Here is a 22,132-nt window from a genome sequence, read left to right as displayed (position 1 = left end):
TCTGTTCACGGAGGCCTCAGGCGCCCTCTCGATGGGGTGAAGACACAGATCGCCTTCTCGAGAGGGTCTTAGAAGCCCAGGCAGGAAAGTGAACTCAGAGGGCCTCTGTGCTCCAGGGGATCAGCCTGAAAAGAGAGAGAGAGAGAGAGAGAGAGAAAGAGAGAAAGACAGGGGACCAGAGCTCTGATGCAGCAAAGGTGTTTTAATCAACATGGTGGGGGCATATATACCGTCTTACAAAGTAGTTATTCTCAGCAAAGATAAAGATTAAAATTCCAGACTTACAAAACATAGGCAATCCATATTAGAGAGAGAGACTTGTAAACACTTTTACCATATGGTTTACAAGAAGGAAGAGGGTACTTATCACCATATAGAAACGCTAATGAAGGAAATGCCTGGATTCCTCAGTCCTGGGAGAGGCTTGCCTCTCCTCTTAATTCCTGAATATTCAGGAATTAATAAGGAGCAGAGAATTCCTGACAGATCCAAAACAGCACACAGGAAGCCTCCTGTTAAATGCTTCCTGACAATTCCCCTATTTTATTATATTTGTAAAAAAAGTCTTGACCAAATGAGTTTGGTTAGTATTAACCAACTTTATAGAAAGGTGACAGTAAACAACAAATATAATTATCAAGACAATCACCAGAGTTACATTTCCAGACCTGATACTGTGAGTAATACTTTGAAACCATCCTCGAGGGTCTAGCCCAGATAATTTGTTCAGCTAAAGTTTCCAAATTAGGGGAAGAGGGCAGATTTTTAGAAAAAGTTTTAAAGGTTTTCTTTTGCAGTAATTGTACATTCAGAGAGGCATTATCATGTATATTTTGTAAATGAAATTTAATGTAAATGTAAATGAAATTTGTTCCCAGTTGTAGGCACTATGATTGAATTGAGCAGGAGTAACACAAAATTGAGTAGCTTAAAGACATAGAGGAGTTAAGACAAGTGTATAGTTTGCAATTAATACAAGTTACAGACTGTAAAAGTCTTATTAAATTGTAAATTTTCTATGGCTATAACAAAAGGAAGTGGGACACAGGCCTGTATAAAATATGACTGAGTATAGCAAAAGGAAGAGTTACCATGACCACGACTGGTCCCTATGAAATGTCCAGTCCAAGTCCCAAGTTTTTCCGTGCTCTGGTGCTCGCAGCAAGTTTCCAGATGTCCCATTGTTCCGGCCCACTCTGTTTATCAAGGACGATCCTAGGGCGAGGTGGGGTTAATCCACCGTCAGGCCACTCAAGAAGTCCTTTGTCACAGCAATGTTCCATCGTGGTGTCAGTGACCTTCCACATCACACACAGTGTTGTGAATATCCTCTGAGCAGTCAGATAACCGCATACCAAGGGGTCCCCAGTCAACAATTGTGTGATTAGCCACAAACACTGATTTTCTTGATTTGGTTTGACATTTGTCCCAACGAACGGGAGTATAAGTAAAGTTTTTATAAGTAAACCCTTTGCTTAATGTTCTTTGTTCTTTCCCTAACTCTTTCTCTAAAGTCTCAGTAGTATAAACATGGTTTACAGACAAAGAAAGGGCAGTAAATAATCCAAGCTATGTCTGAAAGTCTTCTTTTGGAGGCAGGACGAAAGCCCAAGTTTGTGGGCTGACGGTTATGCACAATTCTGCTGCGCCCATGCACAAAGGAAGGACTTCATGGCCTAAAGAAATGTTAATTCGTTTTCTTTCCTGCCCAGGGTGTGAGGGCCCTTTCATGTACTAGGGAGAAGGCATATGTATAGAGTCATTAGTTGAAATGATTGGTCCTCTCTCATCCATTCGACCACCTGTAATAGAGGGGGGTTGGGTATTAGTCCAAGCTCAAGCGGGGGTGTGAGGGGGGAGGTACAGGCCAAAAGACTGAGCATTGCCAGGAGAATGTATTCAGGACTCGGAGGCAATCCCTGTTGAGAGACCAAATTTTCAGCTTGATTAGTAGGGTTTTTATTTGACTCCAAGTGGGGAGATCATCGGGGTGATGCCCCCAAGGGTGGTGCTTTCTGGAGATCTTTGGAGCAGACGTGGCCCATATTGGAATTTCTTCCTCCTGGGGTTCTTGTTTCATCTCCATTTTGAATGCCGGGGGCCCCCTTGGGTTGAATCTTAAGAAGAGGTTAAAAAATTTAAAACAAATAAAGCTGTATTAACAATAGTTATAGGTTTAGAAAATATGTTGGAATCTAGTAAAGTCTGCTTTAGATAAGGAAGACAGTAGTGTTCCTGTGTATCCCCCCTTTTTAATTTCTTTATTTGTAACTTCAGTGTGTGATGTGCTCATCCGACTATGCCTTGTGCCTGTGGACTCTAAGGAATGCCTGTAATATGTTTAATAGAAAGAGATTGTAAAAATTGTTTAAAGTGTCTAGAAATATAGGAGAGGGGAGTATAAACAATTCTAGAGGTAAATCTAGTTTGATGTGAGTAAGAAATTGTTTTTGTAATTTATTTTGCACAAAACAGATTTCCTCTCATGCCTCTTGAGAAAGTGAACGAGGGCTATTTAAATCAGGATCTCCTTTTAAAGTATTAAATAGGTTATTCAGTTAATAATTAGCAATGCCTAAAGAAGGTCTAATCCAATTAATATCACCTAAGAGCTTTTGAAAACCATTTAAGGTTGATAATTTATCAGTACGGATCTGAGTTAGTTGGGGAGTAATGCGTTGCCTATTAACAACGAACCCCAAGTAATGGTAAGGTGTAGAGGTTTGAATTTTTTCAGGGGCAATGATTAATCCAGAGTTTTTAAAGCATATTTGAGCTATATCAAACATGTGTTGAGTTTCTAAGATAGATGGAGCCGAAAACAATATATCATCCATATAGTTAATAACAAGAAAATTAGGAAATTGCTTTCTCACGGGCTCCAGGACTTTGGCTACGTAGTACTGACACCTGGTGGGAGGATTCATCGTCCCTTGTGGCAGTACAGTCCACTGGCACCGTTTACGAGGCCCAATATGATCAGGATAAGGGAGGGAGAACACGAACCTCTCTCGGTCTAAAGGGTGTGAAGGTATGTTAAAAAAGCAATCTTGTAAATCAATAATAATAATATGCCAATTTTGAGAAATAGTGGTAGGTGATGGGATTTCTGGTTGTAACGCCACCCATAGGTTTCATAGATGCATTAACTTTTCTAAGGTCTGTTAGGAGACGCCATTTGTTAGATTTAAATAGGAGAGTTCTAAGGAGAACAAGATTCCTCAATACGCTTTAATTTTAGTTGTGTATCTATAAGTTCTTTAGCCACCTATAATTTCTTTTTCGTGAGGGGCCACTGCTCTGTCCAAATAGGCTTGTCATATTTCCAGGTTATTTTAATAATTTTATTGTTTGTTAAATGAGCAGTGGCCCTTAGGAAAAATGTGGAATGTATATCTGAGTTTGTCATATCTTATATCTTTTTATTAAAATCATATATCTTACTTTTCCTTAGCAACTATGAAGTGTCTTGTATATTAGCATTTTATAGATTGGTGAATATATTTTTATATCATATTATAATATATATTTATTATATATATAAATATATGTTTATATTTATATATGAATATATTATACATTATATATTTATTAATAGTTTAAAATCTCTTTAGTTTTTATGTAAGAAAAACTTTTTGTAAGAAGGAAGTTAATGTTTACTAATGAATGTTTTAAAATCTTATTTTATTTGGAAATGACCTAGCTATTTAATAAACTTTTATTATTTAGTTTAGTACAACTCTAGAAATTTAAGTTATCCCAGTCTTAAGAGATTATTTTAGATTATAACAGATTATAATAATAGATTATTCTATTGAAAATACAATTATTTTTAATAGAGTTTATCTAAAAGGTTTTATCTCATTTATATATTTATATATATATATAAAGAGTTACCTTTTTGTTGACAAATTTAGTTTATCTTAAACCTAGGCATAATAAAAATATTATATAATGTTGATGACTTAAGACATGTCTTAATTAGATTAGCAAACAATTATATTTAAATGATATTCATATGTAAATAATTATATATATTTAATCTTTTTCAGTTCACGTGAATTTGAATTTAAATAGAGCTCATTAACTTCATAGTATCTAAAAACAAAGCTGGTATGTCGATGGCAGCACTGCCAGACGTTGAGGGTTTCAGGTAAAAGATGGAATTTGTCTCAAGTTTTTTGCTGAAGGGACCTGGGGGTCCCTGCTTGGAGTTTTCTGGAATAGGTTTTCTTTCAATGTCGGATTTAGACTTACAATCTTTGGCCCAATGCATTCCTTTACGGTAGCGAGGCAGATTTTTGGAGGTTTTTATTTTTATATATTTTTTCTTTTCTTTTCTTTCCTTTTTTTAGCTTTCTTAGGGCCGTCCCTTTTTAAATGCTTCTTATTTCCACATGTAAAGCATCCTTTATTTCCCTTTCTTAAGGCAGCAGCTATTATTTCAGCTACCCATTTGCATCTTTTGAGTTTCTAATCCTAGATTGTGACAAGCCTTCAAATAATCAATAATAGTCCCTGTCTCACGAATTGGAGCTATAGCTTTTTGACATTCCTGATTTGCATTTTCATAAACAACTAATTTCTCTAGTTGCCTTTTGGCTTCTTCTCCAATTACAGTACGGGAAATAGCAGTTTCTAATCTAGCTAAAAAATCAGCATACGTTTCATTAGATCCCAGAACTTTAAATAAGTGATGAAGTAAAGTAGAAAAGTGATGGGGCTTTCCAGCCGTATTACCCGTGTCTTAGTACTTACCGGCCTCAATTGGCCCTGGGGTCACTCCGTCCGAGAATCTGCCTACGTGTACCAAGTCCCTGTTCTGGGCACCACTTGTTGAGGTCCTTTAATGGACCGGAATTTGGTGGTCCGGAGTCGATAATAAGAAAGTAAAGGAGAGAAAGAGGGTGATATTCCTTGGTTTACACAGAAAGCCAATAAAGCCCCTAACACGGGACTTGCTCTGTTCAGGAGGCCTCAGGCACCCTCTCAATAGGGTGAAGACGCAGAGCGCCTTCTCAAGAGGGTCTTAGAAGCCCGGGCAGGAAAGTGAACTCAGAGGGCCTCTGCGCTCCAGGGGGTCAGCCTGAAAAAAAAGAGAGAGAGAGAGAGAGAGACAGGGGACCAGAGCTCTGATGCAGCAAAGGTGTTTTAATCAACACGGTGTGGGCATATATACCATCTTACAAAGTAGTTATTCTCAGCAAAGATAAAGATTAAAATTCCAGATTTACAAAACATAGGCAAACCATATTAAAGAGAGAGATTTGTAAACAATCACTTTTACCGTATGGTTCACAAGAAGGAAGAGGGTACTTACCACCATATAGAAACGCTAATGAAGGAAATGCCTGGATTCCTCAGTCCTGGGAGAGGCTTGCCTCTCCTCTTAATTCCTGAATATTCAGGAATTAACAAGGAGCAGAGAATTCCTGACAGATCCAAAACAGCACACAGGAAGCCTCCTGTTAAATGCTTCCTGACAGTGCTCCTGCCCTCCTGACAGGAGGCGAGACAGCATCTCCCACCCTGGCCTGCCATCAGGATTGGCGCCACGATTCTGAGTGGAAGAGACATACACAGCCTCCTGATCTGCACGTCACGCGTCAGCACTCTAGAGCAGGGGAAGTGGACTAATCCAGTGTTTATTATCAGGGCCCTGGTCACACACCGCAGGCAAGTATGATGAAGCTACAGAGAATGAGGTATATGCTCAGAGGGTAAAGCGTCTGCCTGCAAGCGGGAAACCTGGGCTTGAATCCCAGAGTCAGGAAGACCCCCTGGAGAAGGAAATGGCACCCCACTCCAGTACTCTTGCCTGGAAAATCCCATGGACAGAGAAGCCTGGTGGGCTACAGTCCATGGGATTGCAGAGTCGGACACAACTGAGTGACTTCACTTTCACCAGCATGAAAAGATGTCCAAAGCATAACGGTTATTAAATGAACAAACTAAGTTAAAAAGTGTCCTATAATATCCACACATGAGCTACCACTCGGCAACGAAAAGGAACCAAGATGCACAGCCACATGGAAGCATCCACCCGTGTTACTCCATGTGACAGAACTCGGGCCCGGGCCCAAACAACACACAGTCTCAGGTGCTGACAAACTGCGGCCTGTGTGTCAAATCCAGCCTGTTTCCAATGAGAATAGAAAGCCCACACATAAATGGTCAATTAATTTATGATAAAAGAGCCAAGAATAACAATGAAGAAAGATGACAGTCTCTCCAATGAAAGGTGTTGGGAAAACGGAACAGATGCAAAAAAGTGAAAGTGAACCACCATCTTACACCGTGTGCAAAAATTAACACAGGATGTATTTAAAACATGAACGGAACACTTGAAGCCATAAAACTCCTAGAAGAAAAAACAGACCATGGTAAGCTCCTTGACATCTGGTGATGATTTTTTTGGATTTGACACCAAAAGCAAAGGCAGCAAAAGCAAAAATAAACAAGTGGGGGCTTTTGCACAGCAAAGAAAGCCATCAACAAAATGAAAAGGCAACCTACTGAATGAAAGAAAATATGTAAAATCATATATCTGATAAGGGGTTAATATCCAAAATACATGAAGAACGCATACAACTCAATAGTGAAAAAACAAATAATCCAATTAAAAATGGGCAGAGGATCTGAAGAAACATTTTCCCAAAGAAGAGATACAGATGATGCATAGCTGATGCATAGCCGTACAGCACTTCCCAGGTGGCACAGTGATAAAGAACCTGCCTGCCAAGGTCGGAGATGCAAGAGACAGGTTCGATTCCTGGGTTGGGAGGATCCCCTGGAGGAGAAAATGGCAACCTGCTCTAGGATTCTTGCTGGAGAATCCCGTGGACAGAGGAGCCTGGCGGGCTACAGTCTGTGTGGTCTCAGAGAATCAGACACGACTGAGTACTGAGCACACATGGCAGAAGGTAACACAACATTGTAAAGCAACTCCACTCCAGTACAGTTGTATAAGTGTAAGAAGACATTCAGATGGCCGACAGGCAAAGGAGGCAGGGACAGGGTGGGCCCAGAGCACGGCAGGAGCCCGCGGTGGGGGTGGGGGTGAGGCCCGTGGGTGCAGAGGCAGTGAGTGTCTGGCCACCCCAGCTGGCAGGGGTACAGTGACCTCTCCAGTCTTTCTCCAGCTGCCCTCAGCGCCACACGTCAGACAGGGTCAGTTAGACTTTATCCAAGTGAGAACCACGGAGAGGGGAGGTCCAGGGCGTTCGTAGTGACCACAGTGGCTGCCGTGGCCTGTGAGCCAGTGGACACTAGGGATAAGGACGCTGGAAGACTGGGATTCGCGACTGGCAGTCCTGGTGGGTGGGGTCCGGGGGCTGAGGGGGCCTCCCCACCTCCGCCCTCCCCTTGCCTCGGTGCTCCCCCTGCGGCTCCGTCAGCTGTGCGGAAAGTGCCCCCCACCGCCCGCCCTCCTGGTCCCCAGTCCCAGCAGCAGCCCCTCCCCGGCAGCAGGCCTCAGACCTCCTCTCCCTGCACAGCCGCCTGTGTCCTGAAGAGGCTGGCGCCCGCCAGACCTCAACACAGCTGTCCCCGGGCCAGGGTGCTCCCCGCACGGCCCTGTGACGTCCCCCACGCCCACCTGTGCACCCACTTCCCGTCTCCTCTCTCTGCTCCGCTCTGTCCTTGGCACTGTTTAATTCGTGTGTAGTTTACTGATTTATCCTGTTTATTTTCTGTCTCCCCAGCAAGGGCACACGCTCCTTCCAGGCAGGAGATTTTGTTCCCGTCGCTCCACACCACATGTTCAGGGGCTGTGGGGCAGGTCCTTCTGTTTATTGTGTTAAAGTATACCTAATGCAAAATGTTTCATTTTAACCACTGTGAAGTGTAAGATTCAGTGGCATTGATTACATTCACAACATTGTGTTACAGCCACCACTGTTCCAAAACCCGTTCATCACCATCCCCTTTCCCTCCCCCCACCAGCCCCTGTAACTTCTCTAGTCTATTTTCTAGGGAGGCACCTGTTCTGTTTACTTCATGTAAGTGGAATGGTGTAGTATTTGCCCTCCGTGTCTGGCTTATTGCACTGAGCATGTTTTCAAGGTTTACCCTGTCGTAGCCTAGGTCAGAATTCCATTCCACTGTGTGGCTGAATAAGATTCCACTGTATTACACGTCACATTTTATCTATTCATCTATCAATGGACACTTGGTTTCTTTCTATCTTTTGGCAATTGTGAATAATGCCGTTAAGAACATTTGTGTACAAGTATCCATACAAGTCCTTATTTTCAATTCTTTTGAGTCTTTGGAGAAACAACCAAACCATTTCCCACAGTGGCTGTGCTACTTTAAAGTCCCACCAGCAATGCACGAGGATTCAAATTTGTCCACGTCCTCGCCAACACTTGGGGTTTTTTCCATTTTCTTTTTTTTAAAACTAGAAGTCATCCTAGTAGATGTGAAGTGATATCTAATTGTGGTTTTCAATTGCATTTTTCCAATGACTAATGATTTGGGGCATCTTTTCATGTGATTATTGATCATTGGTACACCTTCTTTGGAGAAATGTTTATTCAAATCCTTGCCCATTTTTTATTTGGACTTTTTTGGGGTTTTTTAACTTAAAGAGCAATAGGAACTCTTTATATATCCTAAGTATTAATCTCTTATCAGATATATGATTTGCAAATACTTTCTCCCATTCTGTGGGTGTCTTTTCACTTTCTTGATAGTATCCTTTGGTGCACAGAAGTTTTTAATTTTGATGAAGTAAAAAAATTTTTTATTGCTCATGGTTTTGCTGTCATTATCTAAGAATTCATTGCCAAAAAATAAAAATAAAAAAAAAAAAAAAATAAAAAGAATTCATTGCCAAATTCAAGACCATGAAGATTTTCTCCTATGTTCTACCGTTTTAGCTCTTGAATTTAGCTGTTTGGTTCACTTTGAGTCAGGTACTGTGTGTGATGGGAGCTAGGGGCTTTAAACTATTTCTACTTGTATTTCCTCCCTTTAAGCTCACAATCCCAAGAAGTTCAGATGAACCAGATGAAGGAAATTGGCCACAGGAATGTCAAGAGCATTTCTAGTGGCCAGTGAGCTGCAGAACTAAGAATTATGCTGTGCACAAGACCCCGCTGGCCCCCAGACTTCACCGCCCGTGGACACCTGGTCAAGGATGAGAGGAGGAGAGTGGAGGGAGGCTGTTTAGGCAGGTGGCTGAGGCCTCTGGGGAGGGACATCTGAGCAGGAGGCGGAGGAAGTGAGTGATACGCTGTGCCCACTCTGCGTGCCCACACGAGAGCTGTGCTGTGGGCCTTGCCCAGGGAGAGGAGGTGCTCACAGGTGTGTGTGCCAGGTCGGGGTGAGCCCACAGACCACAGCAGAGCATGAGCCACGGGCAGGGGCGGGGCTTCAGGGACAAAGGCCCCTCCCTGGTCTGCAAGAGGAGCTGGGGCCTGCGAGGGACTCCCCACTGCAGCAGCAAGGTCCCGGGGGCTTCCCTGTTCCAGCCCTCCGTGGCCTCCGTGGCCAGGAGAGCCCCTAGCCCTGCGAGATGACAGGGACTCTCAGCAACCCCCTCCTAAAGAAGAGCTTCACGTGGAGGGCAGCCCCGTCTCTGTGCCCCCTGGCTCAGGGCACTTGCCAGCCATCCGGTCCTCCCTGAGCCTCCTGAGAATCCAGATGGTGCCCCTCATCCACCTGATGAATCCAGACCACCTTTGGAAGAAGAACCTCATCCATGATCCTCCACCAAGCCCCACCTACAGAGGGGCTGAGGAGCAAGACACCCCTACACACACACAAGCAGAGACCAAGATGAACCTGGGGGTCTGTCAGGGAAGGGCCTGCCCTTCCCTCCTGGCAAGTGGGGCTGTGGCCAAAGACTTGGACTCTGTGATGGTGGGAGGCCCCCACAGCTGCAGCAAGACAACCAGGGGATCTCAGTGTTCTTACAAGCCCAGTTCGCAGACAGAGGAGGTCATGGGGCGGGCACTCAGCAGCCCCCCAAGCCTTATCAGACTTTAGGGCCCCAATTCTCCCCGGGCGGCACTGCTGGTGCCAAGGTCCTGCCGGCAGCCCTTCCGGCTAAACAGAGGCCTGGTTTCCAACCTTGGGAGAACACTTGAGCTAATCATTAATCAGATTATTGACATGAGACTTTGTCTTTTTCTTAACTGTGGTAAAACACACATAACATTTACCGTCTTAGCCATGCCCAAGCGCAGCTCAGGGGCATTAGCATATCCACACTGTGGTGCAGCCACCAGTTCCATCCGCCTCCACGACTTGCCCACCCTCCCAAAGGGACACGCCGTCCCCGGAAACACTCACTCCCCTCCACTGCCCTCCTGCAGCCCCTGCCCCACCGTCTACTTCCTGTGTCAGTGAATCTGACGCCTGCAAGGTCCTTTTGTGAGTGGAGTCGGACAGGGTATGTTGTTTGGTGACTGGCTTATTCCACTGAGCATCATGTCCTCAAGGTCCATCCACAATGTAGCATGAATTCCCTTCCTTCTGAAGGGTGAATAGTACTCATTTGACTTATTTTAAAGGCCCCTGTAAGCCCCTCTCCTTGGCTTCTCTGCATAGGGTGAAGTATTTAGCCAGCAGGATCCTGGGGGAAGGAGCCTCCCGTCTGCTCTGGGGGAAAAGAAGAGGGCATTCCTAGGCACTGTACCAGGGTGCAGGGGGCTGGGTCTGCTCTTTACGAGAGACAAAGCAGCGGAGGGCCTTGCTGGGGACGCAGGCGTCAGAAAGGAGTCTGAGCAGGAACTGCCTCGGAGATGGGTCTCTGAGCGTCAGGGACGCTGCCTGGGGCCACGTGGGACAGAGACCCACAGGGGATGAGTTCCCACCCAGCAAGGGCTCGGGAGGCAGGCTCAGAGCTGGGCCTCCCCCAGCCAGGCTCCTTTTCTCCTCCTGGCCCTCTGCCCTCAGAGAGCTGTTTCCATCCTCACAAGAGCATCACTCCTGACCTCCAGGCTCTGTGCCCACGGCCACACAGGACACGGGGCAGGGAGGGGGCAAGACCAAAGGCTGCGCCCGCTCATCTGCTCTCCCCACCAGCAGCACTTTGCTCCCCGACACTCACCAGGCAGCTTCCTCTCCCCTCTCATTGTCCAAGGCTCTGTCCCACGGTTGTCCTGGGCAATCAGACTTCATAGGGTGACACTGAACTAGTCACAGGGTTGCGGGAGAAGGGCAACATGGGTCTTGGGCCCGCAGCTGGCAGAGCCTGCTGCCTCTGGTCCGTCTGTGACCCCTGGAGTGGCTGTTACAGTGCTGGGCGACCACAGAGGGAGGAGGAGACAGGGAGTGATGTATGCGGACAGCGGGTAGGGGACACGGAGAGGGAGGCGGGACTGTCAGCCACTGCCCTGAGCACTGGACTTCAGGCAGACGGAGAGGCTCCGAGGGTCTCTTCGAGGAAAATCCTGCTGTGATGGGGCCCTCGGAGGAGCTGAAGCCCAGAGGGCACTGTGTTTGGAGGCCCCCAGCACCACCCAGATGATTCTGGATGTGGCTGTGAGCCTGAGCCGTGAGGCTATCCAGCTTCAGGAGGGTTCTGTTGGGATCTGTAGGGACTTCGGACCTAAATCCAATTGTCTGCTGCACCTTGAACTGAAACCATCCTCTCCTGAGCCGGGAACAGCAGCACCAGCACCACCAGCTGCTGGATTTTGATGCAAATTCGCTAGACTTGAGCCACGCTGGTCCCTGGCATACTGTCAAGGTCAGGGCACTGCTGTGGTCAGACCACAGGTCTTGGGAGAGCAATCTTTGGTGATGGACTTTAGGCTGGAAATGTGGCCCATACTTCCTCCAGCTGGGAGTAGCCCCATGAGTAACACCTGGCCTGATGCCATGATCTTAGTTCTTTGAATGTTGAGTTTTAAGCCAGCTTTTTCACTCTCCTCCTTCACTGTCATCAAGAGGTTCTTTAGTTCTTCTTCACCTTCTGCCATTAGAGTGGTATCATCCACATATCTGAGGTTACTGGTATTTCTCCCAGCAAACTTGATTTCAGCTTGTAACTCATCCAGCCCAGCATTTCTCATGATGCGCTCTGCATGTAAGTTAAATAAGCAGGGTGACAATACCCAACTTCCCTCTATTCAGTTCAGTCACTCAGTCGTGTCTGACTCCTTGCGACCCCATGGACTGCAGCACGCCAGGCCTCCCTGTCCATCACCAACTCCTGGAATTGCTCAAACTCATGTCCATTGAGTCAGTGATGCCATCCAACCATCTCATCCTCTGTCGTCCCCTTCTCCTCTCCTTCTTCTCCTCCTCATACCCCTCCTTCCACATCTCACATCGTGGCAAAGATTCCCCGAAACCTTGGTCCCTGTTATCAAAGGCTTTTCCAGGGCTGTTATCAGCAGGTGCTAAGAGTTTATGGAGGCACAGAGTCCACTGAGGGAGAGTCCATCTCAGGAGATAGGCTGACCTTGGCACCCTCACAGCACAGGGCCCAGGGTCCCCCGCAGGCTGGCTGTGGCAGAACACACCAGACAGACGCTGCCTGGGCCCCACGGCTATCTTTGTGCCTTTGACAAGAGGAAAAGGCCATTTTGAGGAAAAGTTCATGGTCAGGTGTTAAGTGCTGGGGAGGGGTTAAGTGGAATCAGAACTGGAGTTTAGAGATATGGACATTCTTGGTGACCCCAGAAGACATGACTTCATGGTGAGAAGTCATCCACAGAACATAAGTGATGATAATACACACCTAGAATGCGGCAGACACATTCCTTCCAGCTTGGCTCCCCTCAGCCCTCGACACTGAAGTGCCAGCACCATGCCATTCTGCAGAGGAGACGGAGGCCCAGAGGTTAAGTAACTTGTTCAAGGTCATCCAGCTACTGGACTGTGGGGCCAGGATTTGATCTCAGGTAGTCCGTCTAAAACAATGAAAGGGAGATGGTTCATTTGCAGAGAACTCGCTTTCTAGAATTCGTACTGTGAAGACGAACGAGTGAATGTGCAGTTAGAAGAAACAGCCGTGGCTTGTGTGTGACGTCTGTCTGTGCAGCAGCTCCGTGAGGGGTCCCTGGAGGAGGTCAGTCAGTTCAGTTGCTCAGTCGTGTCCAACTCTTTGTGACTCCATTGACTGCAGCACACCAGGCCTCCCTGTCCATCTTCAACTCCCGGAGTTTGCTCAAACTCATGTCCATTGAGTCAGTGATGCCATCCAACCATCTCATCCTCTGTCGTCCCCTTCTCCTGCCTTCAATCTTTCCCAGCATCAGGATCTTTTCCAGTGAGTCAGTTCTTCACATCAGGTGGCCAAAATATTGGAGCTTCAGCCTCAGTATCAGTCCTTCCAATGAATATTCAGGACTGATTTCCTTTAGGATTGATTTCCTAAAGGAAATCAGGGAGGGGGTCAGGAAGGGGCTCAAGGAGGGGATCAGGACTAGGACTGTGGTCAGGGGCCCCGAGATGCCCAACAGCTGTGTAGGGCCAGATTCTGTCCACAGCTGAGCTCTAAACCATCTGCTTTTGTGGTCTAGGCTGTTGCTTTCCCTGGCAAAGCCCCCTCTGCAGAATCCCAGCATGCCAGACGGGCTGAGAGAGGGGCCAGTGAGTTGAAGCATCTGGGATCTCACCCAGGGCTCACAGTGGTCCCTCTGGCAGCTGAGGCCAGACTTTGCTCAGGGCTTGTCTCCAGGACTCAACTCCAAGGAGACCCCACCCGCTCCTCTGCTTTGCTGAATACTGCCCACATTGCAGTATGGAAGGAGCGTCTTGTCCCTGCTCTGGGCCTGGCCCGAGGGGGCTGCTTCAGCACAGCAGGCAGGCGCTCTGCTCCACCCTCTCGGGGTTCTGTGGGAACAAGCGGTCCCCTGCCAGCAGGGTGTGTGCCGACAGTGTCTCCTCCAGGCTCTCTCCTCACCCACCCTGCCTGTGCCCAGGAGGCTGCCTGTGTAGGGGGCACACGGCAGGAGCTGGGAGCAGGAGAGAGTGAGGAGGCAACCTGTGTAGGCCTGAGTGTGGATGAACAGAGCCTTACCTTTCTTCTCCCTTAGACTTCTTCGGGGACAGGTGGGGTTTTATTTGTCTCACACAGAAACAAAACTCGTAACTAGAAGGGGCATCGCTGTGGACGCTTTCCTCCTGGGGAAGGGCAGCAGAACAGAGGCTCCAGGACTCTGGGTCCCTCCCCAGGGCAGCTCCCAAGGCCTGAAGGCAGCAGGACTGAACGTGGGGGTGGCTTGTGGAGCCTGAGAGGCTGTGACGATGCTAGAGCCCCTCTTTCTGCAGAGCCCCTCTCACAGAAATCCACACTCACAGAGGTTCTCTCAGTGAGACCCTGAGCCATTACTACAAACTTGGGTGCCAGAAAAAACACCCATTCATTCTCTTCCAGGTTTGGAGGGCAGAAGTCCAAAGTAAGCTTCACTTGCCTGAGGTCAGGGTTGGCTCAGCCGCACTCACTCCGGAGGCTGTGGGGGAGAATGTCTTCCTTTCCCAGTAGCATCTCCAGCTTCTAGGGCTGTGTCCCCTGCACGCCTTGGCTCGTGGTCCCTTCTGTCAAAGCCAGCAGCCTGGCACCTCGTCACAGCACCACACTGCCTTCTGTGCCAAACCTCCTCTGTCTCCATCCCGTGACACTTCTGACGACCCATCTCAAGATCCTGATCTAACCACACCTGCTAAGTCCCCTTTGACAGATGAACCAGGCACTAGGATCCGATATCTTTGGGGACTACTATTTAGCCCACCACAGATACATTCACACAAACACAGTATGAAGACAGTCACACAGACAGACACAGACAAACACACACACCCACGTTTCACACAAGCAGACACTGTCAGTAGAAACCCTCATTCATGGGTCCCACGTGGTCACACGCCCATTCAAACCTCTTGCCGTCAACCTCCTTAAGCCAGGTCTGGGAGGCCACAGAGCTCTTTCCAGTCCCATTATCTCACAGCTCCCAGGTGACAGCCTTCCTTTCCCCAAAACCACCATGTAAGTCCCTCCTCTGTCCCCTCTGCCTAGGAAGCCCTGGCTCTCCCCTACCTTCAGAAATTAACCTATCTTGAGGCCTTGAAGTTTAAGGTCTCATTCTGAGCTAGCTGCCTCCTCCACGCAGCCCACCTTGCTCTGCCATTTCCTGCTCACAGCCTGCCTCACTGCCACACCCGCAGGTTCTCAGAGCACTGAGCTGAACAAAGGGACAGTAAAGACTCAAAGGTCACCAAGCAGAGCTCTTAAAGGCTGGCGGTAAGCGTGCGCCAAGCCCCTGAGTTTGAGAGCTTGGTGGCTGTTGGACGGACATCGCAGAGCTGGCTGAGCTAGGACACTTTGGTCTGGGGTATGGACAGGGCTGGAAATCCCCCAGGACTTGACCCCAGATAGGCTCCCAGATCCCCACCTCTGCGCCTGAGTGCTGGACCTAGTGGTCGACTCTGCAGGCCAGCTAGAGGCCTCCTGCTCCGGGTGAGTACTGGCTTTCTGAGAGGTCGCTTGGCTTCAGCTCTCCGGGTCCTCCACCTGGCACCCTGCAGACACATCCTTCCCCCACTGCACACCCAGGCTCCAGGTGTTGGGGACACCATCCCCTCAGAGGGTACCTGTAGGGTCTGTCCCCCACCAGGAGCTCAGTCTCAGTGACTGGTGCAAGGCCCTCAGGCTAGTCCCCACTAAAGGGTGCAGTGACCACAGGTGAGCTGGGGAATTCAGGAGCACTGTGACGGCCCGGTGGTGAGTCTGCTCCAAGCTCCTGGGGAAGAGAATGGGAGGGAAGCAGAAAAAAGGAGAGCACAGGCCCTTACAGACACATCTTACTCGGGACATTTGACATGGATGCCTAGAAGGGATGAGCAGAAAGCGGGGTGCGGGGTAGGAAGGCGCCCTCTAACGCTGGGGTCAGTGGCGGCCAGTGTCCGCCTGGGACTAACTCCATTTCGCCACCAGACCGCGATGCGGTCGGCGGCATGAAAGCCTTGGAAAGCCTTGGAGGAAAGTCCTCAGTCGCGATCCTGGGAGGAGAGGACGACCCTTCCAGTAGAGCGCTCTTTCAAGCGTTGGCCTGGAGCCACCTGGATAGATGCGGGCGCGTCAAAACCCCTGCCCGTGGGCGCCCGGGGCTGCGGTCGAACACGACGGCGAGAGGCCAGGGTCACCGGGGCGCGGCACCCTGCTGACCGCGTGCGCCCGCCCCCAGCATGGAGCCCCGCGCTGCCGCTGCCCGCGAGCTGCTCCTGGGCGCACTGGAAGACCTGAGCCAAGAGCAGCTGAAGCGCTTCCGCCACAAACTGCGGGACGAGCGGGTGGATGGCCGCAGCATCCCGTGGGGGCGGCTGGAGCGCGCGGACACCTTGGACCTCGTGGAGCAGTTGGTCCACTTCTACGGGCCGGAACGCGCGCTGGACGTGGCCAAGAAAACCCTGAAGAGGGCAGACGTGCGCGACGTGGCGGCGCGGCTCAAGGAGCGCCGGCTGCAGAGTGAGTGCCAGGTGGGGCTTCACCTGGGTCCCCCCTCGGCCTCTCCCGCCTGGGCAGGTTCCTTTGGCTTCCCTCAAAGAGCGCCCGCGTGCCCCGGGGCCCCGACCCCTGACGCTCCCTTCTGCACCCCGCCCGGTCCTCGGGACCCACCGCAGCTCTCCCTTCCAGGTCTCGGCCCCAGCTCCCCGGCGCTGCTCTCCGTCTCCGGTAGGTCTCTCTCGGCGGAAAGCGCAGGCCCCGAGCTGTCCGGACACTTCGGGTGTCCTCAGAGTCACTCGGAGGTTCCGCACAGCTGGCCCCGGGGAGGAGCGCGGAGAGGGGGTTGTGAGGCAACGGGGGAAACTGAGGCCGGAGCCCGCCGGGGAGGGCAACGGGCCCCGGAGCGGCACTGACACAGCGCCCTCGACCCCTGTTCCCCTTCCCTCCGTCCGGCGCCCCCCTACCCGCAGAGTACAAGAAGAAGTACCGGGAGCACGTGCTGCGGCAGCACGCTAAGGTGAAGGAGCGGGACGCTCGCTCAGTGAAGATCAACAAGCGCTTCACCAAGCTGCTCATCGCCGAGGAGCCGGAGGCCGAGCGCGCCCGGCGCTCAGACACCCACACCTTCAACCGCCTGTTCGGCCGCGACGAGGAGGGCGAGAGACGGCTGACCGTGGCGCTACAGGGCCCGGCGGGCATCGGCAAGACCATGGCGGCCAGGAAAATCCTGTATGACTGGGCGGCGGGCAAGCTGTACCATAGTCAGGTGGACTTTGCCTTCTTCCTGTCTTGCCGCGAGCTGCTGGAGCGACCGGGCACGTGCAGCCTGGCCGACCTGATCCTAGACCAGTGCCCCGATCGCGAGGCGCCGGTGCAGCAGATGCTGGCGCAGTCCGAGAGGCTGCTGTTCATCCTGGACGGCGTAGACGAAATGCTGGCACCGGAGCCGGCCGAGGCCGCGCCCTGCAGAGACCCCCACGAGGCCGCGAGCGGCGCGCGGGTGCTGGGGAGCCTGCTGAGCAAGGAGCTGCTGCCCGCGGCGCGCCTGCTAGTGACCAGGCGAGGCGCCACCCCCGGGAGGCTGCAGGCCCGCCTGTGCTCACCGCAGTGCGCCGAGGTGTGTGGCTTCTCAGACAAGGACAGGAAGAAGTACTTCTACAAGTTTTTCCAGGACGAGTGGAAGGCGGAGCACGCCTACCGCTCGGTGAAGGAGAACGAGATGCTCTTCTCCCTGTGCTTCGTGCCCGGCGTGTGCTGGATCGTGTGCACCGTCCTGCGCCAGCAGCTCCAGCGCGGCCAGGACCTGTGGCGCACTTCCAAGACCACCACAGCCGTGTACTTGCTCTTCGTGGCCAGCGTCCTGAGATCGGCGCCCGCGGCCGACGCGGCCCAGCTGCAGAGAGAGCTGCGCAAGCTGTGCCGCCTGGCCTGTGACGGAGTCCTCGGGGGCAGGGCGCGGTTCTCGGAGGAGGACCTGGAACGCCTGCAGCTCTGCGGCTCCAAGGTCCAGACGCAGTTTCTCAGCAAGAAGGAGATGCCAGGCGTGCTGGAAACAGAGGTCACCTACCAGTTCATTGACCAGAGCTTCCAGGAATTCTTAGCTGCTCTGTCCTACCTGCTGGAGGACGAAGGGGCTCCCAGGGCACCTGCTGGCAGCATAGAGGCACTTCTGCAGGGGGACCCGGAGCTGCGCGGCCACCTCAACCTCACTACACGCTTCCTCTTTGGACTACTGAACACAGAGAGGATGTGCGAGATCAAGCGCCACTTCGGTTGCACAGTTTCAGAGCGCGTGAAGCAGCGTGTCCTGAGGTGGGTGCAGGACCAGGGCCAGGGCCGCCCCAGGGCGGCGCCAGAGGGGACGGAGGAGATCCTGGCACCCCAGGACACTGAGGAGTCAGAGGAGGAGGAGGGCGAGCAGCTCAACTACCCGCTGGAGCTGCTCTACTGCCTGCACGAGACACAGGAAGACGCGTTTGTGCACCAGGCCCTCCGCGGCCTCCCTGAGCTGGTGCTGGAGCGAGTGCACTTCAGCAGAATGGACCTGGCCGTCCTGAGCTACTGTGTGCGGTGCTGCCCGGCCGGGCAGGCGCTGCGGCTGGTCAGCTGCAGACTGGCCACTGCGCAGGAGAAGAAAAAGAAGAGCCTGATGAAGCGTCTACAGGGCAGCCTGGGTGGCAGCTCGTGAGTCTCCAGGGCAGGGCTGCCCTCTTCTGTGGGCCCTCTGTGTGGGGCATGTGTGCCAGAGCATCTTATGTCCACCTGGGCCTGGGGAGCGTGTGCAGACCTGACGCCTGCTCCCCAGAGGAGAGGCACGACTTCATGGCTGGTCTTTCTTACCTCCTCAAGGCAGTTCCCAATGTCCATCTTCTTCCCCAGGGTGCCTTCACCATGTTCCCCACCCTAGCATCCATGTCCAAGGCAAACCTCCCTCTCCCATCACCGACACGAGGCTTTCTCGTAATGATTTCTGGAATACACCACACGCGCTGTGCTCTGAGCCTTTGCTCCTGCCGTCCCTTCCACCCAGAGCACTGCCTATCCTCAAAGTCGCTCCAAACTCTCCTCTGTAGTCTGCAGCCGTTTGGCCTCAGAAGTGCCCCCACTGACTACTGCATGCCATGACATCTGCCCATACCCCTCTCCTCCACCAGACCCGCGTCTCCTGGGCAGAGCTCGTGCCATTGTTTCTGTGCACTTGACCCCAACCCAGCAGCTGACTCAGGTGCTCAGCATCTGTTGGGAGAACGAATGTCAGGATGTTGACGGGGGTGGGGCTGGGGACACCCACTGCAGGCGCAAGGACAGGCCCACCTGTCCCATGGGACTCACACAGACAGCTTCCGTGGGAAGGTGGACGAGGTCACAGAGAAGTGGTTTCACTCTGGGCTCAGGATGAAGAGGGAGGGGGTCCTGGCCCAGCTTGAGGGTAAGGGCAGAAGCAGCTCCAATGTCTCGGAACTGTAGGAAGGAGTCCTTCTCAGGAGTGAGGGGCTGGAAGGGGCAGGGATCTTCACCTTCTTTTCTCTCTTCGTAGCTCTCGAGCCACCACAAGAAAATCCCCAGGCTCCCCCCTGCGCCCACTCTGTGAGGCCATGACCGACCGGCAGTGTGGTCTGAACAGCCTGACGTGAGTGAACAAATCCCAGCCCTTTCCCTGAAAAGGACACAGAGCAGGATACCCTGGGCAGGGGCAGGGGTGTAGCCCTGTCTGGGGACGGCTGACCGAGGGGGTGCTGAGACAGGCTGAGAGCCTATGGTCCCTTGGCAGGATCAGCAGGCTCTGCCCACACAGGACAGAGGAGGGAAGCGCTTGGGTGCTAGTTAGAACAGAGGGTTTGGCCCCTGTGTTGAGTGGGGAGCAGAGTACGCTGAGCTTCTGGAAGAGGGATAAAAGCCAGACTGTCATTTCCCTTCCCCAGGAAGGCTGCTAAGGGCTACTGGACACTGCTGGGTGGTCCTTCTGGATCTCAGAAGTAGTTGTGGAAGGTGCTCAGGGCGCAGGCTCTGAGGCCAGCCTGCCTGCCTCTTTGCCCTTGGCAGGCCAGTCTGTCTGAGCATCAGTCTTCTCCCGGGGAACGGAGCCTGTAGCTTCCACCTCAGAAGGTTGATGTGAGACTTACTGAGGCAGTACTTAGTATGTAACCTTTTCCATTACTCTTCACTACCACCAAGTAAGCAGATAGTAAGATACGTTATACGAGTTAGTCTGATTAGGTATGGTGAATTATAGTCATGTGTCAATGCTGACATGGTAACTTAACGTGGCACAAACATCAGGAACCCCTCAACTCTGCTGCCAAACTAACTGCGTGAAGATGCCCTCACAGCGTTGTCTATAATGCAAAAAAAAGAGAGCTGACACCCTGCCCAACCGTTAGGGCCGGCTGCCTAAATAAGCTCGGTCCCCCTGTGCTTGGTGGATAATGCTCTGGAGTTAGACACGTCGAGAGCAAGCTCGTGGAGAATGTCCTAAGAGACAAGGGAGTGCGTCCAGCGGGTGCCCACGAGGTGTGCACACGGGTGGCGATGGTGCAGGAGAAGCTCTGTGGGGCCCAGGGAGGCGGGTGTGGAGCCAAGTCTGCAGACTGAACCTCAGCCCCCCGGGGAGCAGGCAGCTCGCACACCGCGGACTCGTGTGCTTCTTGACCACAGGCTGTCCCGCTGCAAACTCCCCGACTCGGTCTGCAGAGATCTCTCTGAGGCCCTGAGGGAGGCCCCGGCCCTGGCAGAGCTGGGCCTCTTCCACAACGGGCTCAGCGAGGCCGGCCTGCGTGTGCTGAGCGAAGGCCTGGCCTCGCCCCAGTGCCGGGTGCAGACACTCAGGTGAGGAGCAGCCTGGAAGGGACCGAGGGAGGGACCAGGGCCCCCACAGCAGCTCCTGAGGTCAGCCCTCCCCTAGGGTTCAGCAGCCAGGCCTGCAGGAAGCGCTCCAGTACATGGTTGGCAAGCTCCAGCAAATCCCAGCACTGACCACCCTGGATCTCAGTGGCTGCCAGCTGTCAGGACCTACGGTGACCTGCTTGTGCACCACCCTGAAGTGCCCAGGATGCCACCTGCAAACCCTCAGGTGGAGACAGGGCTGGGAAGGGTGCTGGGAACACAGCCTCTCAGCCCTGGGCTGGGGTGGGTGCCGGGGCTTCCCCCAGACCTTAAAGAGGAATCTCTCCCAGGGCCCTCCTGAGGTAACCCCGCTGTAACTCAGGCCCTGGAGCCCCACCCTCTAACTCCGTGGCTCCGGCCCAGGGCCTGGACCACACCATTAGACCAAATGCCCATTGTCAGGTGCCCGTGCCCAGAATATGGACCAGTGCCCCCAGATCCCGCTTAGTGCCCTGAAGGCTCTGGCCCCTAGTCCCTGCCCCTTCCCCACCCTCTGGCAGTCCCCGACTGGCCACCTCCTGTCACCGCGTGCCTCTGGCACAACCCAGGCCAGCAGCCCAGCACTGCCCCTGCCGCTGCTCCCCGTCACTGCACCCGCAGGCCCCCTCCCTCACCAACCCCGCTGCCATTCTCTGCACACGGCTACAGGCTGACCTCTGTGGAGCTGAGCGAGCAGGCCCTGCAGGAGCTGCAAGCTGTGGAGACAGCAAACCCGAGACTAGTCATCACACACCCAGCGCTGGACGCCCATCCCAAGCCCCCCACAGTGCCCATCAGTGCCCTTTGAGGTCCTGCAGACCAGAACTAGGGAGGAATCCGCTCAGCCCTACACAGCACACCTCCCCATTTCAAGGGCGAGAGGATGGTGCTCTCTGCTCTGGGCAACCGTTGAGCCTGAGGGGCCCGGGACAGGCAGGTGTGAGACTCAGACAGACACGGCCCTCACCTGCTCCGGGGCAGGCCCAGGACATGTCCCTTCCCCCACACCCTGGGGACAGCTTATGTCTCTGTCCTCCCCACAGGGAAGAGGGCCTCCTCCCCTAACCCTCGCCGCTGCCCCACCCAGGTTTCTCTCTGGGGACCCTCCAGCCCTCTCACTGCAGGGTGAAGCTGAGAGCACCAGGCACTGAGCACCGACCATGTGTGGCCTCTACCTGGTGAGCTCAGCGTGAGATGACCCATTTGCAGACCCTGCCCCACTCAGTACAGGCACCCAGAGCCCCGCCACTCTGCTCTGGCCACAGGGGACCAAGCAGGGGCCGAAGGTGCCCAGAGGAGTCCAGTTGCTCCCTGAGGACTTCAGAGACTAAGGGGAGTGGAGATGGAGCTCTGAACGGGGCTGTG

General features: G+C 52.3%; 1 protein-coding gene across 1 annotated transcript; it reads left to right on the top strand.

Moving 5' to 3' along the window:
• Positions 1 to 16,146: 16,146 nt before the first annotated feature.
• On the top strand, positions 16,147 to 21,575 carry NLRP6 (NLR family pyrin domain containing 6). Its single transcript, XM_005910456.3, has 7 exons — positions 16,147 to 16,426; positions 16,595 to 16,633; positions 16,876 to 18,589; positions 19,443 to 19,535; positions 20,561 to 20,731; positions 20,808 to 20,975; positions 21,437 to 21,575. The coding sequence occupies exons 1-7, from the start codon at positions 16,147 to 16,149 to the stop codon at positions 21,573 to 21,575; spliced, it is 2,604 nt and encodes an 867-aa protein (XP_005910518.3).
• Positions 21,576 to 22,132: the final 557 nt, after the last annotated feature.

The sequence above is a fragment of the Bos mutus genome, chromosome 23, assembly GCF_027580195.1.
Source record: "Bos mutus isolate GX-2022 chromosome 23, NWIPB_WYAK_1.1, whole genome shotgun sequence".
Taxonomy (NCBI): Eukaryota; Metazoa; Chordata; class Mammalia; order Artiodactyla; family Bovidae; genus Bos; species Bos mutus.
The sequence above is the reverse complement of the archived record's forward strand: the minus strand, read 5'-3'. Positions and strand labels throughout refer to the sequence as shown.